Source organism: Molossus molossus, unplaced genomic scaffold, assembly GCF_014108415.1.
Source record: "Molossus molossus isolate mMolMol1 unplaced genomic scaffold, mMolMol1.p scaffold_m16_p_21, whole genome shotgun sequence".
Lineage (NCBI taxonomy): Eukaryota > Metazoa > Chordata > Mammalia > Chiroptera > Molossidae > Molossus > Molossus molossus.
Genome location: NW_023425357.1, coordinates 35,393,510 through 35,420,111, shown reverse-complemented (window position 1 = coordinate 35,420,111; position 26,602 = coordinate 35,393,510). Strand labels below are relative to the sequence as shown.

Genomic DNA, 26,602 nt, shown 5'->3' with positions numbered 1-26,602 from the left:
CCAAAAATCCTCCCATTAGTAAAACCACTGTAATCATGCATTCTCCAGTTTTCTCATGGGGCGATACCTACACTTCACAGGATCACTGTAAGGAGTCAAGGAGATCATGTATGGAACAAGAATAAGTGTGTTGAGCTGCATTTGCTTGCCCAGCCATGACTCAATCACTTCCAAATGCAGGTAGTGGTGCATACAGTGCAGACAGATTAGTGCCTCAGTATGAGTCACTTAACAGATGCCATAGTCCCACAGGGCACCTAGCACATGCTGCCAGAGCACAGGTCCCCAAACAACAAAGAGCAATGGTAGAGATGGCAATGGCCTTGGGAGACCAGTGAGGTGATCACTTACAGCAGGGTGATCAGGGGAGATTCATGGGAGGAGGCAGGAGGCAGAATTTTTAAGAGGCAGCCTGCTGTGAGTGGTTTACAGGCTATGGGCATGTGTCCAGACTGACCTGGATTAATAATCCCAAAGCCCAACTCTGCCACTTTTCAGCTGTGTGACTTAAGGCCAGTTAATAACTTTTCTGAACCTTCCTCATTTACAAAATAGGGCTAATAATATATCACCGAAGATTGTAGAGATTCAGTAATATAACACATGAATGTACTTGGCCCAAGAAAATGCTTCTCTTCCCTTTGAAGAATGGATAGGATTCTGACAAGCAATGATGGAGGGATGATAGTCCAACTGTGGGGAATGACAGCGAGCAAGAATACAGTAGAAACAAACACAGCATGTTCCAGAGAGAGCAAGCAGACCAGTTTGCCTGGAGGAAGGATCCATAAGAGGGCACAATGGGGAGCAAAACTCGAGAGCCAGGTTGGGGTCATGATGGGGAGCAAAATAAAAGCATTCTAACTGCTGCTCCACAGAACCTAAGAGAATGTGAGAGATTAGTAAATATATGAAATTTGCCAGTTTCAACAGCTCATAGAAGGTGCAAAACTGTAAATATTCATAAATCTCTAGTTAGTGTCAGAATTCTGCTAAGAATGAAAGCAGCAATGAGCAGGAGGCTCTCAAACCCTCCCATCCTCACTCATGCCCTAGTGTACGCCTGGAAGCCCACATGGGGGGCTTCAGAACTCGCAGGGATGACTATGTCGTCACTCCCCACTCCTGAGTCACATTCTAGCAGTCTGAGCAAGCCTCGGTGGAGAATAACTTAGTTGAAAGTTACTTCATTCACAGAAGCAATACCAGGCCCAACCAGGCCCACCAACCAGCCCCCAAACTCCTACAAAGAAGGTCTTCATACTTGGGATTCTTCTCCCTAGGGAGGGGTTGGTTGAGAACCGCAGGCTTGGACGGTGATGCTGGAATGACTTCCTGAGAGGAGTTGAGGCTTGGGCTCAGCTCAGTACTCTGACTATCCTCCTCCAAAACCAATCTGCTTATTGTCATACGCTTGTTCTTGGGCTGCAGTTCAGAGCCACCCTCTCCCTCAGCAGACGCTGAACCTTCGTTTTCATCTTTTCTCGGTCTCTTGTTTTTGAGGGCTGGTGATGGTGGGGATGCTTTATTAGGAAGTACCAGATCTTTCTGGTCCAGTTTTGAGAAGACCGCCTCAGAATCTTGTGAACCGGACAAAGTCTTAAAAGCTGCTTTCAGAGTCATAATTCCAAAGGTGGTTGGAGTATTCCGTAGCTGCCTACAAATAAGGCAAACATACAAAGATCAGTTTCACCACTGATGATGTTCATATTAGCAGAGAACTCCTCAAATGGAGGATTTTTCATTAAAAAAAAAGAGAGAGAGGTTGCTTGATACAACCTTTATTTACAAAAGCTTCCATTTAAGTTGAACTATGGAGTTTAAACTCCAAATCAGAGAACCTTAAAGGAAGTAGGGCCAGGATACTCCCTCCAGAGACCTCTTTAGCCTGTATGCGGTTGAACCTGTTAGTCTGTATGAACTAAAGCTGTGACTAATAAATACAAGTCCATCTGAACAACCTACTGATAATCCAGCAATTTTTTAAAAACGTTTTTATTAATTTTTTAGAGACAGAGGAAGAGAAAGAGATAGAAACATCAATGTGAGAGAGAAACAGTGATTGGCTACCTCCTGTACGCCCCCCACTGGGGATTGAGCCTGCAACCGGGGCATGTGTCCTGACTGGGAATCGAACCAGGACCGCTCAGTTCACGGGATGATGCTCAATCCATTGAGCCACACTGGTCGGGCCAGCAATTTCACCTTGAAGTCCAAACTCTTCTTCTAGCTGTTCCAGTCCAACCCTCATGTGACAAAAATGAAAGACCGGTCCTCATTCTGCCCATTTTCTCCTACAATACACTTGTAAATGGGATCTTGAGAATTCTCAGAGTAAGAAGTGCACCACACAGTCTTGGAACAGAGAAAATGCCCTTTCAAAATAAAGTTCATCTATCGTTTGGAATAGCTAGTATGCTTTAAGTTAAAACTGTTAGGAGAGGGCAAGTTGGCAGCCTTCAGGCCAAACCCAGCTGGCAGATGACTTGTTGCCTAACCTATGCAAGTTGTTTTTTTTAAACCAGATAACCACCAACATTCAAAAACTGGGAAAGCTTTAAAAAAAAAAAAAAAAAAGGATGTTTTACATAAAAATTTGAACTGAAGCTTGGAAATCCTTGGACAGTTTCACACAGCAAGAATCACACAAGACGGAAACGCATACCCTCTCTGGCTCCCAGTACCATGCCCTCACCTATCCTAGACCCACTTCATTCCTTCACATTTCCTACCAGGCCCCCAAAGCATCTACATTTGTGACCCGTGCTTTCACAGATGGTCTTGGGAATCTGATTCACAAGTCTGAACACAGTATTAAGAGATCAGGTATCAACAAGGAAGCGCAGCGTAGTTATGGGTGAGATAGAGACAGGAGGAAAGAACCTTTGAGGGATAGCCAGTCAGGAACTTCTGTCAGGGATCTGACATCCAGTCTTCAATGCTCTCATTTTCCCAGGGTGTGCTCCCACAGTGCCTTGTATGAGTAATCCAATAACATGTTAGGAGGTCAAATCACCAGGAGGAACTAACTGATCTTGTTCTAAGGAGGAGACTGTGTTTCCAACAGACCACCCACCCCAGTGTTTCACCCAACATCATAAGAGGGGATCCTTCTCACCTCACGGGTTCTCTGGGTGGCTTTTCCACAGGCTCTGGTGCTGGCTGTTTATCTTCCTTCACTGTAGTTGAGGCAGCAGACTCAGATTTCAGAGCCTTTTTGGCCATCTAGGAAAGGAAGGATGTCATCAGGAAGAAGCCACAGAATTTCATTAATTCTCTGCTTCTTTAACCACGAACATATTCAATATGCAAACATGTTCATCTACAAATCCAATCTAAGCATAAACTAGAGGACATAAAAAGAAAAAGAATTCACAAGAATGACCTCAAATGTTTTCTTTTCTTTTTCAAAAAATGGCTCACAGTTTCTATGCTAAAGGAGAACTCAATTTGAATAGTGCTAACCATTCTGACAAAGCAAAAACTCTTTAATAATTATGTGATTTTGCTCTGGCTCAGTTGGTTGGGCATCATCCCATGCACCAAAAAGGTTGCCAGTTTGATTCCCAGTCAGGGGACATGCCGGATTGTGGGCTCAATTCCTGGTGGGGGGCATGCAAGAGGCAGCCAATTGATATTTCACTCTCACATCAATGTTTCTCTCTCTCTCCCTAAATATCAATAAAAATATTTGAAAAAAATAATTATGTGATTTTACTTCACATTTCCTCTTTTACACTTCCAATCTCATTCCTAATCTAGTTTCTGAATCCCCAAAACACCTTTGGGGACATATATAAAAGTCAAACTTTTTTTCCCCCAAACTTATGATAACTAATGTTTATATTAATATCTTTTAGTGTATAGAATTTTTTATGACTGTATTTCCACAAACATGTTTTGCCTTTTAACAACTGTGAAAATCCTTACTTATACCACATAAAGCCCCGAGTAGGCCAGTCTTGCTCTAACTCCAACCGCTCATTTGTCTCCCTCTGACTGAAGTTTTATGCATTTTCAATCAGTCCCGTATAGTCAATAGAGGAAAGGGTCCAGGCCAGTCTCAAGTATCTTGACACTTGCTTCTTGATTATTACAAACTATCTGCTTTACAAACAATTGGAGATTTGCTAAATGACTGCCACGATCACTGGCACTCCCCTAATAGAGGCCCTGAACATCTACTGTTATGAGCCATATTTTCAACACTCACAGTCCTGGTTTAATAAAAACCCTCTCACTCACTTTTCCCTTACCACCACCCACCTTCTAGGCCAGACTAGGTTCTAATTCTTCTACAAACTGTCTTGAGCCTCATTGTTTCCTTTTATGTTTATCTCTTTGATCCAATTAAAGAATGTCTTCAGCCCTGGCCAGTTTGGCTCAGCGGTTAAAGCGTCGGCCTGCGGTCCGGAGAGACCCGGGTTCGGTTCCCGCTAAGGGCACGTACTTCAGTTGGTTTGTCCCCGGCCCTGGTTGATCGTGCAGGTGGCAGCCACTCGATGTGTCCCTTTCACGTCGATGTTTCTCTCTCTCTCTCTCTCCCTTCCTCTCTCTCCCTCCCACTCTATCTGTACAAAAAAATGGAAAAATATCCTCGGGTGAGGATAATAAATAAATAAATAAATAAATAAACAAACAAACAAACACTACATGCATTTAAAAAAAAAAAAAAGAATGTCTTCATTTGGCCTCTGCCTTATACTTCTTCTAGTCATACCTTTTCTCCAGTTATGCCTTCTTCCTGTTAACAACCCCATCATACCACATCTAATAAACCACTCTTCCTCCCAAATTTAACTCAAATTTCATCTCTGGGAACCACTATCACTTGTAAGATGAATGTTCTCCTGCTTTAACCACAACGGATTAATCACATGTAGAGGAAGTAAAAATGGGAGGTAAGGGAGACCAGCTTTGTTCCATTTGTCTCTATCAGGATATCTGCTTCTGTATATTGAAGGCATTTAATTAAGGAAGATAGTACGTATAATTCAAAGTCTGTTCTACACATTCACTCTTTCACTTCTAAAAAAAGCTGTCCTTTTCCAAGTGCCTGCCCATCCTCAAGGCCATATCATGGTTATGAAAAGAGAAGGCCAAGGCCAAGGCACACCGTGAGGAGGTAGGGCTCTGCATCATCCAGATGACTCTCCAGGAAGCGTAGCATCTTCTGCTGGAAGGTCTCATAGGAAAAGTTCTGGATAACAGGGTGGGCCAAATTCTTTTCACGGATAATGTTCAGGAGATCATTTCTCAGCTTCTATACAAAGGACCAATATTGGCAACATGAGAAAGGAGAACTCAAGTAAAAATTCAATGTTGACAAGCTGAGACAATACTATCAGAAATTTCACAACACTCAATGAAAATCACTGGCACACATACTGGAAGGGAAGCACACCACAAAGGATGGGTCAATAAATGAAGGATCAGCCACAGTGAATCACTATGCAGCTATAAAATAATGATGAACTTAGGATCGAAAGTGCCTTTATACATTCACATAAAGATTTTTAAACTTAAAAAAAAAAAAATCCCCAAACACAAAAAGGATAAAAAACCTCTTTGTTAATATAGAATGATCTCCAAGATACAGTAAGTGAAAGAAGCAATTTAAAAAAATACTCAAATTAATATGTAGAATATTCTCACATATGTATATGGAAAGAACAGAAAGAATAGATATATGTGTATGTTTGTATATATACACACATGCATACTTATTTGCTTGCATATACACAGAATATCTCTGAAAAGATAAAAGCAAAAAATACTTGTTGCCTCTGGAGAGGAATGAGATGTCTGAGTCAGAGATAATTTTCACTAAACTCTAGTTGTACTTCTTGAATTTTGCATTATGTATGTATATTATTATTTTTAAACGAAAATGTAAAGGATAAAACAACAAGAGGAGGGTATCAACAGAGCTTTGACACCAGAAAAGAGAGGAGTTAGTCCTTACAAAGGCAGATTCTCAAGTATACAGGATCAGCATTTGTGTAAGTAAAGTTAGAAGTGTTATAAAACTTGATAGCTTGATACCTGGTGCTGATCACTTAAATACAGTTCTGTCACAAACCAGACAGAAATGGACAAGTAAATGACTTATATAAATAAAAAAATAAAAAATTTAAAAGCCAATCTAACAGCAAGTTATCTTGAATATAAAAGACAACATGCTAAAGGTGCTGAATATTTAAAGATGAATACTTAAATAACATTCCTAACAAAGAACCCTGTCCCTGTTTTCCCACAAAAAACAATGAAATGGAGTTAAGTCTTAGGAGCAAAATATCAAATTTACCTGAGTTGTGGGGTCCTTGGACATATGTTTTTTCAAAATTTTTGAAGCTTTTTCAAATTCTTTATTTTTGATACAAATTATGACAGCCTACAAAACAGGAGGAAAAAATCTTCTTTTAACTGTTGTGATGACAGGTGTAATGAGAATATCAAATATCAAATAAGCTCTACTGAAAGTAAAACTGAGTATTATATACCCGATAATTTTTTCACATTCCTGTACTTAAAAACGAACAATTATTGTTCAAGTATTATGAACTACTGTAAGCTCTCTTTTGGTGTATAGAGTATAGATTTTCAACATTATATTGGATTTTTAAGGAAGGATGGCTGATGCAGCAAAATCTGATCCCCTAGATGACAGACCATTCACCCAGTTTGAATAGGGCCTCCTAAAAAAAAGGCAAAATGGACTCGAGTCATTCCAGGTCCCCAGAACAACTGGCTCTGTTCTTTTTAGAAGCAAAAGAGTTGATGTAATGGAGGGATAGAGGTGAAGATATACTGTGAAAAAATAAATAAAAAGAGATTTGCTGACTACACAGTTCTGCTAGTTCCATTCATGAAAGGCTTGAGGCCAGTTCTGTATAACTAACAGCCTCTCACTACCATAAACCCCAGCTGGCAGCTCCAGTTAAAGTGTGCTGAGACAGACAAACCCAGCTCATCCACAGGCAGCCATGAAAGAGGACAAAGTTCTAGTTAGGATGAGCTCTATCAGCCACAAAAAACGAACAGCCCTTCAGTAAACAAACAAAGCCCCAAGAGAATATATGTAGAGGAAAATTAACAGTAATTAAAAATGTAAAAGTAATTAAAAATGTAAAATGCATTTTTTTTTTTTTTAAATTAGAAAAGCCAGAGAAAACTGGGAGCACTTGGAGTTATCTAACAGGATAAAGTAGCTATCCTGTCTCAAGAAAGGTATCGGATATACCGTATCTCACATACAAATGGAAGGACGGTTGGTTTGTAGGTATTTTCAATCTTCACAAGGAAGAATTTAAGACCAATAGTAGTAGGAATAGCAAGGGAAATCATTAAATACTAATCTCTGGTGATTCTGTCAACATGCTGAGCACAGCCCTCCAGGGCAAATTAAGTGTTCCTGAATGCACACAAGCCTAAATCCTTGCTGCCCAGGAAAGGTACAAAGTAAGTCTTTTCATTTTAATCAACCATATTCACTTTTACATCATTTTCAGCAGAAAAACTATACTAAAACGATACTTTCTTTAATACAAAGGTCTTACTTTTTATAAATCAGATAGGTCCTATTGTTTTAAAATTTTATTTACCTTGCATACATGTATTGCCTCTCGTAACCACCACAATGAGGATACAAAAGCCTCGCTTGAGCACTGGCCGGTTTGGCTCAGCAGTTAGAGTGTCCACCCGCAGACTGAGAGGTTGAGAGTTTGATCCCTAGTTGGGGTCATGAAGGAGGCAACCTACTGATGTCTCTCTCACATTGATGTTTCTCTCTCTCTCCCTTCCACTCTAAAAATCAATGGAAAGCCCTGGCCGGTTTGGCTCAGCGGTTAGAGCGTCGGCCTGCGGTCCTGAGAGACCCGGGTTCGGTTCCCGCTAAGGGCATGTACCTCGGTTGCAGTTTGTCCCCGGCCCTGGTTGGTCGTGCGGGTGGCAGCCACTCGATGTGTCCCTTTCACATCGATGTTTCTCTCTCTCTCTCTCCCTCCTGCTCTACCTGAACAAAGAATGAAAAAGTGTCCTCGGGTGAGGATAAAAATAAATAAATAAAAATAAAAAAAAATAAAATAAAATAAAAATCAATGGAAAAATATTCCTGGGTGAGGATTAACAAAAACAAACAAAAAAACCTCTTTTGTGCTGCCCCTCTGTAGTCACCCCATCCTCCATCCCTACTCTTTTCATTGTTCTGTCTCTTCAAGAATGTCATATAAATGGATTAATACAGTACACAGCGCATTGTTTTTAATCCTCGCCCGAGGATATTTTTCCATTTTATCTTAAGATAGAGTCGTACACAGAGAGAGAGAGATACATCTATGTGAGAGAGAAACATCCATTGGTTGCCTCCCACAAGACCCCGACCAGGGCCAGGGATGAACCACAACCTAGGTACGTGCCCTTGACTGGAATACAACCGGTAACTCTTTGGTCAACAGGCTAAGCTCTAACCGCTAAGCCAAACCGGCCAGGGCAACAGCGCATATTTAAAGGACGTAGCCTTGAGACTGGCTTCTTTCCCTCAGTATAATGCCTTTGAGATCCATTTATGTTGTGTATTATCAATAATTCCTTCTTTTTTATTGCTGAGCGGTATGTCCCATTGTATGGATCTACTAGTTTGTTTATCCATTCACCTACTAAAGGGCATTTGGATTGTCTGCAATTTTGGGTGGTTATGAATACAAATCCTAAAACATTTATGTACAGGTTATGTACAGTTATAAACATAACTTCATTTCTCTATGGTAAATTACCCATGAGCTGGGTCATATGGAAAATGTAAGTTTAAAAGAAATGGCCAGTTTTCCTTAGTGATTATATCATTTTGCATTCACATCAGCAATGTATGAATTCCAGTTGCTACATATTTCACTAACACTTATTAGTGTTAGTAGTTTTTATTTATTTATTTATTTATTTATTTATTTATTTATTTATTATCCTCACCCGAGGACATTTTTGCATTTATCGTCAGATAGAGCGGGAGGGAGAAGGGGGAGGAGAGAGAGAAACATCCACACGAGAGAGACACATCCAGTGGCTGCCACCCACACAACCGCAACTGGGCCAGGGACAAACTGCAACCAAGTTACGTGCCCCTACAGGAACCGAACCTGGGACTCTAAAGTCCGCAGGCTGACACTCTAACCACTGAACCAAACCGGCCAGGGCGTGTTAGTAGTTTTTAAAGTTTAGCCAATCTAATAGATATATCCTAGTATTCATTGTGGTTTTACTTTGTATTTCCCTATTGACTGATGTTGAGCATCTTTTTGTGTGCTTATTTGCCATCTGTATGTTCTCTTTGGTGAGTCTTTTGCACATTATTAAAATAGGATTGTTTCTTTTCTTTTGAGAGTTCTTTGAATATCTTATTGTTTCCTTTCTCCTTTTAATTCAATTTACTGGGGCAACACTGGTTTCAGGTGCACAATTCTAAAATTCTTTATGTATTTTGGATACAAGTCCTTTGTCAGATATAAAATTTGCAAATATTTTCTTCCAGTCTATAGCTTGTCTTTCCTTTCTCTTAACATTATTTTTCTCTGAACACAAGTTTTAATTTTGATGAAGTCCAGTTTACCCATGTTTCCTTTTAGTGTCATATCTAAGAACTTTTTGCCTAAGTCCAGGACATGAAAATTTTCTAAAAGTTTTATAGCTTTACACTATTCAGATTATGATCCACTTTGAATAAATTTTTGTGTAAGATGAGTTTTAGGTCAGGATTCAATTTTTTTGCATGTGGACATTGAATTGTTTCAATACCACTTATAGAAGACTATCCTTTTTCCATTGAATTGCCTTTACATTTTTGTCAAAAATCAGTTAGTCATATTTGTGTGGCTCTATGTCTGGACTCTCTCTTCTGTTCCACATGAATCTACATGTCTACAGTCATGAGTACTGTAGCTTTACAGTAATTCTTAAGATTGGGTAGTGAGTCCTCCAAATTTGGTCTTCTACAAAACACTTTTTAGTTCCTCTGCCCTAACATTATTTTAGAGTCAGTCTGTACCTACAAAAAATCCTACTGAGACTGTGACTGGAATTATATTAAATCTATAGGTCAACTGGAGAAAAATGACATCTTAACTATATACTATAAAGTCTTCCAAACCAAGAATATGTTGTCTTCCCATTTATTAGGTCTTGATTTCTTTCGTCAGCATTTTGTCTTTTTCCACATACAGATTCTGTATATGTTTTGCTAGACTTATACCTAAGTATTTTTCTTTTCTGAAGCTACAGTAGTCCCCCCCATTATCCAGTTTCACCTTCTGCAGTTTCAGTTACCCACGGTCAACTGAGGTCCAAAAATATTAAATGGAAAATTCCAGAACTAAACAATTCATAAGTTTTGTTTTTGTTACGACCCTGGCCAGGGATCAAACCTGCAACCCAGGTATGTGCCCTTGACTGGGAATCAAACCTGAGATCCTTTGGTCCACAGGCTGACATTCTAACTGCTGAGCCAAACCGGCCAGGGCAATAATTCTTAAGTTTTAAATTGCTCGTAGCTCTGAGTAGCATGATGAAATCTCAGGCTGTCCTGCTTCATCCCGCCTGGGACATGAATCATCCCTTTGTGATCAGCAAATGCATGTTGTACATCCTACCCGCCTATTAGTCACATAGTAGCCGTCTTGGTTTTCAGATTGATGGTCATAGTATCACAGTGCTTTTGTTCGAGTAACCCTTATTTTACTTAATTGTCCCAAAGCACAAAGTAGTGATGTTGGCAATTAGAATATGGCAAAGAGATGCCTTTATAGTATGTATGTATAGGAAAAAACATAGTATATATGGTTTGGTACTATCTGAGGTTCAGGCGTCTACTTGGGGTCTTGAAACCTGCAGATGGGGGGGACTGCTATACTGTAAATGGCAGTTTTGGTAATTTCATTTCAAATCCTTTATTGCTAATATATGGAAATGATTGACTTTTGTGTTGTTCTTATATCCTATCTTGCTCAAGTTACTTAGTGTTACTTTTTTTGTATATTCCATGTTTTTAATATAGTGAGGCAAAAGTAGGTTTACAGTTGTGAGTATGCAAAAGTTTATTCTTATATTATTAATTATTGTATTATTTCCCATATAAACAACTGTAAGCCTATTTTTGCCCCACCCTGACATCACCACATGAACATGGTGATGTCATTTGCAAATAGGGACAATTTTATTCCTTCCTTTCTAGTCTGTTGCCTTTTCTTTCTTTTGCACTAGCTAGGTCTTCTAGTATGATGTAGAATGGAAGTGTTGAGAATGGATTCCTTGCCTTGTTTTGATTCTTAAGGTCAACGTATTCATCCTCCATTAAGTATTATGTTAGCTGTAGGTTTTTTGTAGATGCCTTTTATCAAGTTGAGAAAATTACCTCTTATTCCTAGTTTCTGACTGTTTTTATCATGAACTAATATTGAGTTTTATCAAATACTTTTTTGGCATCAACTGATATGATCATGTGGTTTTTTCCTTCTTTAGATTAATAGGGTGGATTACACTGGCTGATTTTCAAATACTTCTGGGCTTTAGTTTCCCCACTGTGCCACACACTAACCGCATCTGTATCCAGGATGTACAGTAAAAAAAAGCAATGGAGCCCTGGCCGGACTGGCTCAGCAGTTAGAGCGTCAGCCTGCGGTCCCAAGAGACCCGGGTTTGGTTCCCGCTAAGGGCATGTACCTTGGTTGCAGTTTGTCCCCGGCCCTGGTGGGGTTGTGTGGGTGGCAGCCACTCGATGTGTCCCTCTCACGTCGATGTTTCTCTCTCTCTCTCGCTCTCTTCCTCTTTCTCCCTCCCACTGTATCTGAACAAAACAAAAAGAGGAAAAATGTTCTTGGGTGAGGATTAAAAAAAAAAAAAAAGCAATGGAATTTGCTCCAAGTTCTGGGAATCACAGCTCTACTGCTAAAGAGAAAAACGGTTCTCTTCCTTTAGTTTTAGGTGCCTGCTCTGCTGCCATGACTGTAGTACTGCCTTGGTGCTGGGCAGAAGAAAAGGGAGAACAGAACAAAACAAAACAACTGGAATTCTTCCCACCCTCTGACTCTAAGATCTCTTTCCTGCTCCTCAGACCAGAGAGAACCTCTTTTGGAGTTCTTTCTGTTCACACCTGGAATGTACTTCCAGGTTTCAGCACCCTTTAAATCCAGGCTGGGCCCTGGCCAGTTTGGCTCAGTGGTTGAGCGTCGGCTTGTGGACCAGAGAGTCCCGGGTTTGGTTCCTGCTAGGGGCACGTACCACTAAAAAAAATCCAAGCTGGAAGATACTGGAGAAGGAAAACATGGTAAACTACTCATCACCAGTTTGGTAGCCTTTCAAATTCTGGTGTTCTTCCCCATCTGCTTACTACCATTTACATTCCTAAGATCTCAGAGAGCTGTTCCACACATTCTCTGCACGACTTATACTTGCAGCATTAAGGGAAGCAAGAGAGAATATGCTTAATCTATCCCAGAACTGGAACATAGGTCCTACTATATTTAATTTGTTAAACAAGAAAGAAAATGCAAACACTTTCAAAATCTAAAAGTCTGCCTCCAAAGTTTGTGCTATGAGTTTATCTTTTAAAATGAATTATTAATTTCCTGTGAAGATTCTTTTAAAGAGATGACTTGAGAGTATTCAGAAATAAGTGTAATTTCTTGTATTATATGTCTGTTAAGGTTCTTGAGGTGTAAGCAATAGCAATGGACTCTTGCTAACTTAAACAAAAAGAAAATTCAAGGCACAAATTTTCAATTGAGGTGAGATAGGTTTATGTTTGTGGGAAAAGACAGAAAATACATTAAAGAAGAAAACCAAACCCACAGAAGCGAACAAAGGCTAAAGAAGAAAACTGAAAGAATCCAGGCCATTATGGAAAGCACGCATGCTCAAAGCCTTGACAAAGCTTTTTTGTTTCAAGAATTAAACTTCTAGAAGAGTATGTCTGATGCACCAGCCCCACAAATGGGGTAAAGCACCAAAAAGAAATCAAAGTGCTCTTACCAAGGTTCAGGGGAGAATGCTGCAACAGCAAAAAGCAACAAGTAAATGTTTCCCCAAGAACATGCTATATATATTCTTCTCTGCTGTTTTCGACAGAAATCTTAACTGAGAAATGTCTCTTTTAGTTATGAAGAGAAAACCAATGCAGTCTCAGTATTATTAACAGCTTACAGAAGCAGTTCTCAGACACTTTGGTCTTAAGATTCCTTTATACTCTTATATGTTAATGAGGATCCCAAAGAACTTTTATTTTTGTGGGTTATATCTGTTAATAATCACTGTATTAGAGCCCAGCTGGTGTGGCTCAGTGGACTGAATATCATCCCATGGACAGAAGGTCGTGGTACGATTCCTAGTCAGGGCACATGCCCGGGTGTCAGGCTCCATCCCTAGTAAGGGACGTGCAGGAGGCAGCCGATAAATGCTTCTTTCTCACATTAATGTTTCTATCTCTCTCTCTTTTCCTTGCTCTAAAAAATCATAAAAACATATTTAAAAAAAATATAGATAAGCCTTGGCCTGTTTGGCTCAGCGGTTAGAGCGTCGGCCTGCGGTCCTGAGAGACCCAGGTTTGGTTCCCACTACGGGCACGTACCTTGGTTGCAGTTTGTTCCCGGCCCTGGTTGGGTTATGCAAGTGGCAACACTCGATGTGTCCCTTTCTTTTTTTAATTTATCCTCACCCGAGGACATTTTTCCACTTTTTTTGTTCAGATAGAGTGGAAGGGAGAGAAGGAGAGAGAAACATCAACATGAAAGGGATACATCGAGTGGTTGCCACCCACACAACTCAACCAGGGCCAGGGAAAAACTGCAACTGAGGTACGTGCCCTTAGCGAGAACCAAACCCGGGTCCTCTCTGGACCACAGGCCGATGCTCTAACCACTGAGAAAACCAGCCAGGGCCGATGTGTCCCTTTCACGTCGATGTTTCTTTCTCTCTCTCCCTCCCACTCTATCTGAACAAAAAATGGAAAAATGTCCTTGAGTGAAGATAAATAATAAAAAATAGATAAGTCCTGGCTGGTTTGGCTTAGCAGTCAGAGCGTTGGCCTGTGGTCTCAAGACACCTGAGTTTGGTTCCCGCTAAGGGCATGTACCTTGGTTGGAGTTTGTCCTCAGCCCTGGATGGGTCGTGCAGGTGGCAGCCACTTGATGTGTCCCTTTCAGGTCGATATTTCTCTCTCTCTCTTCCTCTCTCTCCCTCCCACTCTATCTAAACAAAAAAGAAAAGAAAAAATGTCCTCAAGTGAAGATAAAAAAAAAAAAAAAAAGATAATCACTATATTAGAAATATAAAACAGGAAATTTAAAGCTATTTATTAATTCATTAAAAAATAAACTTATTTAAAAAAAAAAGAGAGAAAGCCCTGGCCAGTTTGGCTCCGCGGTTAGAGAGTCGGCCTGCGATCCAGAGAGACCCGGGTTCCCGCTAAGGGCGTGTACCTTGGTTGCGGTTTGTCCTGGCCCTGGTTGGTCCTGTGGGTGGCAGCCACTCGATGTTTCCCTTTCACGTCGATGTTTCTCTCTCTCTCTCTTCCTCTCTCTCCCTCCCACTTTATCTGAACAAAAAAATAGAACAATGTCCTCAGGTGAGAATAAAAAAATAAATAAATAAAATAAAAAATAAACTTATTGCCCTGGCCAGTTTGGCTCAGCGGTAGAGTGTCGAACTAATGAGTTGCAGGTTCGATTCCAGCCAAGGGCACATACCTCAGTTGCGGTTCATCCGCAGCCCTGGTCAGGGTTGTGTGGGAGACAACCAGTCAATGTCTCCCTCTCACATCGATGTTTCTCTCTCTCCCTTTCCCTCCCACTCTATCTGAAGATAAATGAAAAAATATCCTTGGGTGAAGATTAAAAAAATTAAATAAAATAATGGCTATACTTCTTTGACTCTAAACCAAAGTTTGGCAGGTGAACTTTTCGTCATTTATTACATTAAAATGTGTTAGTCTATTTTGTACTTTAAATGGATCTTTTACCTATGAGTGATTCTGTGATATAATGTATTTATCATTTGGAAAATATTGGTTCACTGCATTATGTAGATCTTCCAAATATTGACCCATTCATTAAAAATATTTCTGAAGTCAATTGTTAATACCATCAATCTTATTAGAAAAGTCGAAAAATTGGGAAGCTATCACACATGAATATAAGTTTTCCAAAACTCTAAATTTTACTTGAGAGCTTGAATTTTATCACTGGTAAAAATAATACTATCAATTATTTTCCTTGAAGTAACAAGTTCACTTTGTTCTTTCTCAAGAAAATAGCTGTCAAATACCCCAAATTTGTTCATTCCTTTTTTTTTTTTATCTTCACTCGGGGACATTTTTCCATTATTTGTTCAGAGTAAGAGGGAGGGAGAGAGAGAGAGAGGGAGAGAGAGAGAGAAACATAGATGTGAAAGGGACACATCAAGTGGCTGCCACCCACACAACCCAAGCAGGGCCGGGGACAAAACTGCAACCGAGGTACATGCCCTTAGCAGGAACCAAACCCGGGTCTCTCTGGACTGCAGGTCAATGCTCTAACCGCTGAGCCAAACCAGCAAGGGCTTGTTAATTCTTTCAAGTAAAAATGGCGTTCAATTAAAAAGGCAGCTAGGTCAGCCTAAAACTCAATCACACAAGTGCTTTTACCTGAAGACAATCATCATGTTTGCGGCAGAAATGCTTTAGGCACACTTCTTATTTTGTCACACAAAACAGTGAAAGGATGTTTGCTCAGGGTCTAAATTTAATAAAATTAATAATTTTTACTGCTTCCTCAAAGACACTCTTAAGTGAAACTGCCTTTTTGTTGTTTTTTTTAACTGCAAGCATGTGGCAATGAAGAATACAATGACTACTAGTACAATTTACCACTACCTTGATCACGATTAAGCACCAGCAATTTTTCACATCATTGCTTTTGCATTATTAGTGCAAATGTTAAAGCAATGAAAAAGTCAACTTATGTTTTGGCATTGTTATGAAAATTGTTTTTGACATATTAAAGTGTTCCGAAGACTTATGAGAGATCCCTGGACCAAATGCTGAGAAGATCTAACTTAAGAAATAACTCACTTGATAAATTTAAAAAAGAAAACTAATATACTTTTTTTTTTAATCCTCACCAGAGGACACTTTTCCATTTTTTGTTCAGACAGAGTGGGAAGGAGAGAGAGAGAGAGAGAGAGAGAAACATTGATGTGAAAGGGACACATCAAGTGGTCGCCACCCACACGACCCAACCAGGGCCGGGGACAAACTGCAACTGAGGTATGTGCCCTTAGCGGGAACCAAATCCGGGTCTCTCTGGAGCGCAGGCCGATGCTCCAGCTGCTGAGCCAAACCAGCCAGGGCAAAACTAATATACTTTTAAATAAATTGTCGTGACACCTGACAAAGCTTAAAATGCACCAAAAAGCCTCACTAAGACTAGGCAACCCAAGGTATTTTCCCAGTGACCATAAAGATTCTATGACTCGCCCTGACTGGTTTGGCTTAGCAGTTAGAGTGTCGGCACATGGACCAATGAGTTGCAGGTTCGATTCCGGTCCAGGGCATGTACCTCGGTTGTGGTTTGTCCCTGGCCCTGGTCAGGTAGTGCGGGCAACCAGTTGATGTGGCTCTGTCACATCAATGTTTCTTTCTCTCTCCCTCTCACTCTATCTGATAATAAGTAGAAAATATCCTCGGGTGAGGAATAAAAAATAATTTAAAAAAAAGGATTCTATGACTCTAAATGAGAAATGAAAAAAGAAACTGAACAGATAAGTAATACAGTATCATTTTATAACTAGGAGATCAAGATCATTTTGGGCTCTAGTCGGTTTGGCTTAGCAGTTACAGCATCAGCCCGCGGAACAGAGAGTCCCGGGTTTGGTTCCTACTAAGGGCACGTACCTTGGTTGCAGTATGTCCCTGGCCCCGGTTGGGGTCGTGTGGGTGGCAGCCACTTGATGTGTCTTTCTCACATCAATGTTTCTGTCTCTCTCTCTACCTCCTGCTCTATCTGAAGATGAATGCAAAAATGTCCTCTGGTGAGGATTAAAAAAAAAATAATAATGAAAGAAAGGACTACATCTTCTAAAAAAAAAAGATTATTTTGGTAGCCAGCCTCTAAGGTGGCCCCCAATGATGCCTACTTCCTGCGTAGTCCCATTCCATACACTAATCCAGAGTTGGCTTGGTCTATGTGATTGACAACATATGGCTGAAGTGATGATATATTACTTCTGAGATTAAGTCATAAAAGACTGCAGCTTCTGTCTTGGACTCTTGTTCTCCTGGATCACTTGCTCTAGGGAAAACAAGCTACCATGATGTAAGCAGCCTTACAGGAGGCAAAGAGCTGAAGGCTACAGCCAACAATCATCGAGGAAGTGAGTCCTGCTAACAACTGTGTGAGTGAGCATGGAAGCAGATCTCCCAGCCCTAGCTGAATCTTAAGAAGACTTCAACCCTAGTAGCTAGCCAGCGCAACCATAATCTCATGGGAGACTTCGAGTCAAAAATACAGTGATACCTCGGTTCTCGAACGCCTCGGATTTCGACCAAATCGGTATTCGACCAGGAGATTCGAGAAACTTTTGTCTTGGAATCCGAACAAATATTTGGAACTCGAACTTCCGAGATGAGCCGAGTTGAGCCGAATGGCGTTCATTCGGCCCAGCGCGCCTTGCTTGCGTCATCAGTGTGAGTGCAGAGAGAGAGTCACGCTTTGTGGAGAGAGTCACGCTTTACACTGAATTTAACCCTTAGACATACTGTACACTTTTATTTCTTGTTGAGACTTATGTTTTTCTACATATTATATACAAATTAGGCCAGTAAATAGGCATTTTCTGGGGCTTGGAACGAATTAATCCAGTTTCCATTATTTCCTATTGGGTTTCATTGCTTCGGTTCTCGAACAATTTGGTTCTCGACCGTCCTCCTGGAACGAATTATGTTCGAGAACCGAGGTATCACTGTACATGGGCTAGCCCTGGCCGGTTTGGCTCAGCGGTTAGAGCGTCGGCCTGTGGTCCAGAGAGACCCGGGTTCGGTTCCCGCTAAGGGCACGTACCTCGGTTGCAGTTTGTCCCCGACCCTGGTTGGGTCGTGAGGGTGGCAGCCACTCAATGTATCCCTTTCACGTCGAAATCTCTCTCTCTCTCTCTCTCTCTTTCTGTCTGTCCCTCCCACTCTGTCTGAACAAAAAATGGAAAAATGTCCTCAGGTGAGGATTAAAAAAAAAAAAAAATGCATGGGCTAAACCACTACCACATTCCTGACTCTTGGAAACTTGAGAAAAAAATTTAATGTTTTAAACTGCTAAGTTTGGGAATAATTTGTTACACAGCAGTATTAGTAATATAGTTCAGGATAACAAGAGATCTTGTACCTGGTAGAAAATAGAAAAGCAGAGGGGAGTCTACATAAAAAAATGGCTAACTATTTTAAGGGAATTTAGATTTTATGAATAGATTTTTCCTAATAAAGCTCCTAAACAAGAGATCTACGAACTTAAAATAATAAAATAACATATAGCTGGGGAAAAAGGGGGGCATCTGTAATACTTTCAACAACAAAAAAATTAAAAATTAATTAAAGCCACTTGCTAAAAATACACACACACACACACACACACACACACACACACATAGCTGAAAGATGAAAGCCCGCAAAAATTCTTCTGGAAGACAAACTTACCGTCGCCCTTGTACTCTGAAGGAGTTGCATTTCTGAATCAGCTAGCTACTTAATAGCAGTTACACGAATTACTCTGAACTGGTGCCATTTCTTCCCATTCAAAAGCTATTCTGAAAGCAGGCATGGCTTTCTCCTTCCTTGCGAATAAGTATGTCTTTCCTGCCATTTCTCCTTCAAAACAAACCTGACTTACCTAAACCAAAATTCTATTCTTGGAACTAGAATTATCTAAGCATTCTTTGCAAGAGCAAAAGTAGTTCCTTCCAAGGTCCTTAACTGAGTAAGAATCTGCACCTCACACACACTAGTTGTTTTTTGTTTTATCCTCACCTGAGGATATTTTTCGATATTTTGTTCAGATAGAGTGGGAGAGAGAGAGAGAGAAACATTGACGTGAAAGGGACACATCGAGTGGTTGCCACCCACACGACCCAACCAGAGCAGGGGACAAACTGCAACCAAGGTACACACCCTTAGCGGGAACCGAACCCAGGTCTCTCTGGACCATAGGCCGACGCTCTAACCACTGAGCTAAACCGGCCAGGGCACTAGTTGTTTTTTAACAGTGTATCTAAGTACTCAGCACACAACCAAGGGACAGAAAATCTTCATCACTAAACAAGAATTTATCCTCAGCCCCCTCCCCCACCATCCCATCCTTTTAGGGGGTGTTCTTTTTTTTTTCTTTTCTTACCGGTTTCCTTACTTTCCACCATCAAGGCAATGCTGAGCTGTTGTTCCTCAGTCCCCACCTCTGAATCTGCTTCCACATCCCTAGCCTTTCTTATGGGAGAACAAAAAGCCTTTTCTTACTGGTTTCTACCGCCACTTCTATGTTTCAAATAAAAATAAGTTCTACTACTTTGAAGCTACCCAGGCCATGACACAGTCAACAGTCCCAAATTCCTAGACACTCCATTAGCTTTTTTCCTGTGAAGAACGCTACCTGTGCAAGTCTTCTATCATTACTGCTTTTCTAACTAGCTGATTATCACAGCACCTCTGAAATTCTGTCTATTCAAAGGGAATGTTCCCTAAGCCTCTCTTTCTGCAATTGCATGAATAGTTCCAAGTCCCACTTCCCTAGGCCCCAGCTCTTCTCCTTGGTTTATTATAAATAAGGGTGACCAAAACAGTTACTTCTAGCCTTTCCATAGTGCTTCTAAATGGTGTGTAACAACCTCCAGTCTTCAGTGCCAACCCATTTCCTATGTACTGTGGCTCCTCCTGCCAGGGCCACAAGGAAGATCACCAAAATCACAAAAGCTGAGCACCTTCCATTGGTTCTTTCCAAGTCTTGGCTGAGAAAGGGTTGCCTGAAGAGATAGTATCTACATATACGTTCATGTGTTTGAATGTGCTCACTTGCTCCATCTCCACAGTTTTTCCTCCACCCCACACAAAAAGATAAGCATGATATCCTTATAGACCTCTAATTTTTGTTAAAAGAAAAAAGAAAACTAGAGCCTTACAGCCTCCTTGACCAGTTTTCTACTGGATTCCACCACTGCCTCTGTCAGTGTAAATTCCGTTTTAATCATCTCCAGCACATTGATAGCTGATTCCAGGGGTGTGAGCTCAGCCTCCATATCAAAGGAACAGTCTAGGACAAAGAGCACAGTTTTCACTGTAAACTATTTTCTGCATAGCAGAAAGGTTATGTCCAAAAATACATACATTTATGAACAAGAAACATGCAAATACAGTAAGATTTGCATTTAATTGCCGACTTACTGTAGGCTTACAAACACGTTAACGGTATCAAAATGACTTAATTTTCAAGACAGGTAAAAAGTTATTTTTCAGCACATGCATTTGCATCTCAAATTTCGGGGTACACACATCCTCTTCAGACATAAGCGGCCAGAAACTGTAGACTGTTTTGCTAAACAGCTGTCAGGTTCAATTCAGAAAATCAAAGTGTGCTCCTACTCTGAAAAAACACTCTACTATATGAGGGAAAAGATGTGGCCATCTTGACATAACTCACTTCAGAGAGCAGCAAAGTTGGGGCGAGCAAGAAACAGGTGGGAGGAAATTTTTTAAAAAACAAACAAACACAGAAAAGCAAAAGAATCTCAACTGGAGAAAACTAGAGCCAGAGCATACTCATTCTAGAAGGAAAACGACCACTGTGATTGAAACACAGTGTACCTCAATCCCGAATCCTTCAATTCCGGATGCATATTTGTAACACAGTAACTCTAAACCCGGAGGATAACACAAAAATGGTCATACCTAAATTTTCCCCTTCTTCAATGCGCGATAGACACTGCATCACCCGCAGTAGCCGGGACACGGTGTGCTCCTTCCCCAAGGGCCTGACAAGCAAAGCTGGGAAAGACATCGTTGGTTCGGCGATCCCCCCCAAGCCCCGACACCCGGGCCCCAGGGATCCCTTTCCCAGATGCCCCAGCCTCCTTCCCCGGGCCCGGCCCTCACCCTGCATGATGTCCCGGATCTGCCTGAAGTCCCCGTACCGGCTACTTCGAAAGGCCCGCAGCGCCTCGTAGAAGTAGAACTTGAGCACCCAGCGGTTCACAGCCTCCTCCAGCCGTGCCTCCCCCGCGCCCCGCTCCGCGGCGCCCCCCAGCCCCGGATCGTGACGCCCCCGTCGAGCCCGCCCGCTGCTGCGGGACGCCCGCCGACTTGCCGCCCGCCCGGTGCCGTCGTTGCTCCCGCCTCCTCCCGCCATCCCGTCCGTCCGCCGCGCACCCTCCCCACCCTCCCGACCGGACCGCTTCCTCGACTGTGACGCCGCCGGATCACGCACGACGTCCGGGCCGGAAGCGGGGCCCACCGTCCCGGCTCCCGCGGCCATGATACAGACAGCGTTCGAGAAGCCCGCGGGCTTCTGGGTGGGAAAGGACCTTAGGGCCCCGTCCCCCTCTCGGACCCCGTAGTTCTGGCATGCCAGTCGCAATGCCTGCCGGGGCTTGAAGTCCACAAAGCCCAAACGCATAAACCAACCGGTGTTTGCAGTCAAAGGTAACTGCTCGGAAATGATGGAACACTGTACTAAAGATGTCTACGTATAAAATATTAAAAAATAAACACGTGAAGCTTATTAAGCTCTTTTAAAATTTTGAAGTGTAACATACATGGAGGAAAGTTTATTTTTTTCTTTATTGATTTTTAGGAAGGGAGAGAGAGAGAGAAAGAAACATTGATGAGAGAGAAAATCGATTGGCTGCCTCCTGCATGCCCCTCACTGGGGATCTAGAACAATTAGAAAAAAAATAAAAGGTTGACATTTAAATCACTCATAATCCCACATGAAAAAAAATGTCGAGCCCCTGGCTGGTTTGGCTCTGCGGTTAGAGCCGCGGCCGGTGGACCAGAGTCACAGGTTTGATTCCGGTCAAGGGCATGTACCACAGTTGGGATTTGGCCCTGGCCCTGGTTGGGGTAGTGGGGAGGTAGCCACTCAAGGTGTCCCTTTCAGGTCAATGTTTCTCTCTCTCTTCCTCCCACTCTATCTGAAGATGAATGCAGGGATGTCTTCAAGTGAGGATAAAAAATAATAATAATAAAATAAAAAATAAAGTGTACTACATATTTTATATAACCTTCATTTTTTTATTTAACATGTAATGAATATCTTTCCATGCCATTAAATAAATTTCTATGTCTTTAGTAGCTACATAGCATTCCAATATATGGATGAACCAAAATTTTCTTTATCTAAACTCTGCTGTAAGATGTTTAGGTTTTTCAAAATTTTGTAATTCTAGACAACCTTTGTATTAGAAAAACTGTAATGTTGCCCAAATTTATAATTATTTCCGTAGGATAATTTCCTTAAAGTTGAATTACTGAGTCTAAGAATACTCAATAGAGCACAAATCAGAACATTTTACTTATCACTCATCAACCTTTTGCTGTTGACCCAGGTGCAGACATCTTTAAAGCCTGAAGTGGTCTCCTGTTTGCCAGCCTCATTTTGGGCTCATGCCTGCACTTCTCTCAGTTCCTTTTCACCTGCTACTCAATCTACGTGGAGCCTTTATCTTGGCCATGCTAGCCTAATTAAGTTCTTCTTGTCCTTCAAGCCTCATTTTGCTGCTCCTCCATAGCACCTCATAGTATTTCATTCTGGGTTCTCTGTTCTGTTCCATTGATCTATCTGCCTGTTCTTGTGCCAGTACCAGGCTGTTTTGATTACAATGGCTTTGTAGTATAACCTGATATCTGGTATTGTGATCCCTCCTACTTTGTTCTTCTTTTTCAAGATTGCTGTGGCTAGCCAGGGTCTTTTTTGGTTCCATATAAACTTTTGGAGTATTTGGCCTAGTTCTGTGAAATATGTCGTTGGTATTTTGATGGGGATTGCATTGAATCTACAGATTGCTTTGGGTATTATGACATTTTAATGATGTTAATTTTTCCAATCCATGAACAAGGTATATGCTTCCACTTTTTTATATCTTTCTCTATTTCTTTTTTCAATGACCTTTAGTTTTCTGTGAAGAGGTCCTTTACTTCTTTGGTTAAGTTTATTCCTAGGCATCTTAATTTATTTGGTGCTATGGTAAATGGGATTGTTTTTTAGTTTCTCTTTCTGTGAGTTCATCATTGGTGTATAAGAATGCCATCGATTTCTTGACATTAATTTTGTATCCTGCTACTTTGCCAAATTCATTTATTAACTCTAATTGGAGAGGACTTTTCAAAATATCATGGTCCCTCTTGCCTTTTCCAGGTATTTTTCTTGTCCAATCCCAGTTCTACATCTACTTCCACTCCCCATCTTGCTAGATACGTTCCTGAAACTTACTTTCTTTTTTTGAATTTCTGTGATGGGTATGCCACACTGACCTTAAAGAGTCCATTCCCCACTCCTTCTGTGGGTACATCATTGTCCTTATCTTTCAGATGTGGGGAGTAAGCTAGGGGCATTTCCAGAGGACTGAGTGGGTATAGGAAGGCAATGGGGACATAGGATGTGAGTCACCTACAGGTGTCTCTTATGGTCTTAGAATTCATCACCTAGTACCTGGACCAAAGAGAGAAATCCCAGTTCTGGTGGGTGATGCCGCTCCCTGAGAGGCCCAGTGACTGGTTTAGCTTCAAAGGCTGTTTTGCCAGCCCTACTGGACTAGGGACCAGGAAAGATCCAGTTGGAGCCACTAAAGGACAACTCAAAGAGCAAGTGGAAGCATCACTGAAGATGTAAAATCACATGCTGGACCCCTGAATTAATTAGACATGGACCTTAATATGTACAGTATCTTGGTCTCACAAAATCTCCATGAGGTGCACATCCCAGAACAAGGAAAGAGGCCTGTCAGTCTGACAGATCTTTGGTGCATGTGGCTGCTTTTCAATCCCAGTCTGCCTGCCTTAACAAGGAGCTGAATTACCTGCCTCAAATCCTGACTCTTCCATTTGCTAGCTGTGTAACCTTGAGCAAGTTACATAATCATCTCTGTGCTTCTGTTTCCTCAGCTGTCAAGCACAAATAATAGAGGTGGGGATTGTTTGAAAATTAAATGAATTACTATTTCCAGTGCCCTTAGTACAGGTCTTGGTTTATTGTAAGGACTCAATAAGTGTAAGCTATTTTTATTAACTCACCCAGTGTCTTGCCTGAAAAGTCTTCTCTGTAAAAATTCTCCTAATTTTTTTTTTTTTTTTAAACTTAAGTCATAACTTACATAAAGTGCATAAATATAAAGTGTAAAGCTTGATAAGTTTTCTCCCCATTTTTCAGTCAAATCATCATATGGTTGTCCCAACATCACTCTCTTCCATACTCAGGACAAACAGCCAACTCACTAAGGAATCTATTTTGAGAAACTTCAGTGCTTCATGCTTTCTCCCTGGGCACCAGCAGGAGGCAGTGTGGTATAGGGGAAAAGCCACAGTCAGCATGTTAAGGACCATTATCCTGGCCCAACAGCTTAGTGGCTTGAGGGACCACTTTGTAAATTACATGATTGTCCAATCACTGGGATGCCTGGGAAACACTGTTGTAACATCTGTGGGCTGGAGAACAGCAACAGGGGATGAAGCCCAGAGTGGACGGGAGGTTCCTCAGGCCTTTCCATTCAGCATATGGAACATTTGTGTCACACACACACATGGCTGGTCTCTTTCAAATCCCCCATGTGAAAGTTCTCTGTGATCAACAGTGAGAGTTTCAGACATTTGATAAAGGAGGGCTTTGAGGTGGGAGCAGGAGATAACCTAGTTGGAAGGGTATTGAGGGCATTGTCTTGAAGCCAAGTGCACCAGGCATTGGATGTTAGCTTGAGAAAATGTTAGTTGTAGCAAAGAATGGAGGAAGAGACTACTGGAAATAATGGGAGGTTTAAACTCAAAGACAAGCTATTCATTGGCTTCACCAGTTCAAATCTGGTTCTCTTATCCATGCAGGTCAGAGACTCAAAAATGGTTTTGTCTTCCATGGGCATTTGATCTACATTTATTGAGGTCCTACTTTGTGAGTTGAAGCTCTGTAGGTCCTAGTGGCACAAATACAGATGAAATGCGAATCTTGCCTTCAAAGAGTTTAAGGTCAAGATGGGGGATCAACATGAAAAAGTAAAGACATTATATTTCAATTTTGAGCAATGGTTATGTATTACTTTTATAGCCCTTCTCTTTAACCTTGCAAATAAATACCCCTAAAATGATCTTTTCAAGCCAGAGTGATAAGGAATACATTAGGATTACATGGACAGTTGACAGAAGCTAGGTTGGGAGTCAGACGTATCTGGATTAGAATTCCATCTCTCCAGCATTCTAAACTGGAGGTATTCAAACTGGAATTACACATATCTGTGGGCATTGAGCCTTTTTTTTTTTTCCCCTTTTCAATCCTCATCCGAGGACATGTTCATTGATTGGAGAGAGAGAGAGAGAGAAACATCGATGTAAGAGAGAAACATTGATTGGTTGCCTCCCGCACACGTCCCGACTGGGGATCGAACCCACACCCTAGGTATGTGCCCTGACCAGGATCAAACCCTCGACCCTTTGGTGTACAGATGACACTCCAACCAACTGAGTCACATTGCAAGGATGGCATGAAACCTTTTTAAGGGGAAATCAATTTTCATGTGTTATTCTTAAAACAAATCTACCTGAGAACACACCAACAACAGAAATCCTGCCAGTTTCCATGTTCCCATCATCTTTATCCCACTTTGCTTAAGATGAGGCAGACCAGCCCTGGCTGGTTTGGCTCAGCGGTTAGAGCATCGGCCTGTGGTTCAGAGAGACCGGGTTCGGTTCTCGCGAAGGTCATGTACCTCGGTTGCAGTTTGTCCCTGACCCTGGTTGGGTCATGTGGGTGGCAACCACTCAATGTGTCTCTTTCACGTCGATGTTTCTCTCTTTCTCTCTCTCTTTTCCTCCCACTCTATCTGAACAAAAAATGGAAAAATGTCCTCAGGTGAGGATAAAAAAAAAAAGATGAGGCAGACCATCTGAATCTTACTGTGGTATACAGTATATGTATATTATGCTGGGAGAGACCAAGTTTGGATGCAAATAAAGGCATAATTCAAAAAGACTAATTAAAGTCCCATTAACTACTTCCTCATTTATTTCAGTAAAAGATGATTTTTCTTTTTTTTTTTTATCCTCACCTGAGGACATTTTTCCATTTTTTGTTCAGACAGAGTGGGAGGGAGAGAGAGGAAGAGAGAGAGAGAGAAACATCGATGTGAAAGGGACACATCGAGTGGCTGCCACCCACACGACCCAACCAGGGCCGAGGACAAACTGCAACTGAGGTATGTGCCCTTAGCGGGAACAGAACCCGGGCCTCTCTGGCCTGCAGGCCGATGCTCAACCACTGAGCCAAAGAAAGAAAGAAAGAAAATGTTTGATATTTAGACCTTTATGATCATAGTATATTTTTAAATTTTTTTAAGTAATATATTGTTGCAA

The 26,602-nt window shown here is 41.3% G+C and overlaps 1 protein-coding gene across 1 annotated transcript in view; it reads right to left on the bottom strand.

Annotated features, from left to right (window-relative positions):
• TERF2 (telomeric repeat binding factor 2) overlaps positions 1–21,524 on the bottom strand; it is a 28,136-nt gene extending 6,612 nt beyond the window's left edge. The window contains exons 1-7 of the mRNA XM_036275865.1: positions 21,146–21,524; positions 20,942–21,037; positions 20,176–20,306; positions 6,308–6,394; positions 5,117–5,263; positions 3,119–3,225; positions 1,265–1,657 (exon numbers count right to left, since the gene is read on the bottom strand). Of these exons, the coding sequence (XP_036131758.1) occupies positions 1,265–1,657; positions 3,119–3,225; positions 5,117–5,263; positions 6,308–6,394; positions 20,176–20,306; positions 20,942–21,037; positions 21,146–21,524 (1,340 nt within the window). The remainder of the gene's footprint in view (positions 1–1,264; positions 1,658–3,118; positions 3,226–5,116; positions 5,264–6,307; positions 6,395–20,175; positions 20,307–20,941; positions 21,038–21,145) is intronic.
• Between the last annotated feature and the right edge of the window lie 5,078 nt (positions 21,525–26,602).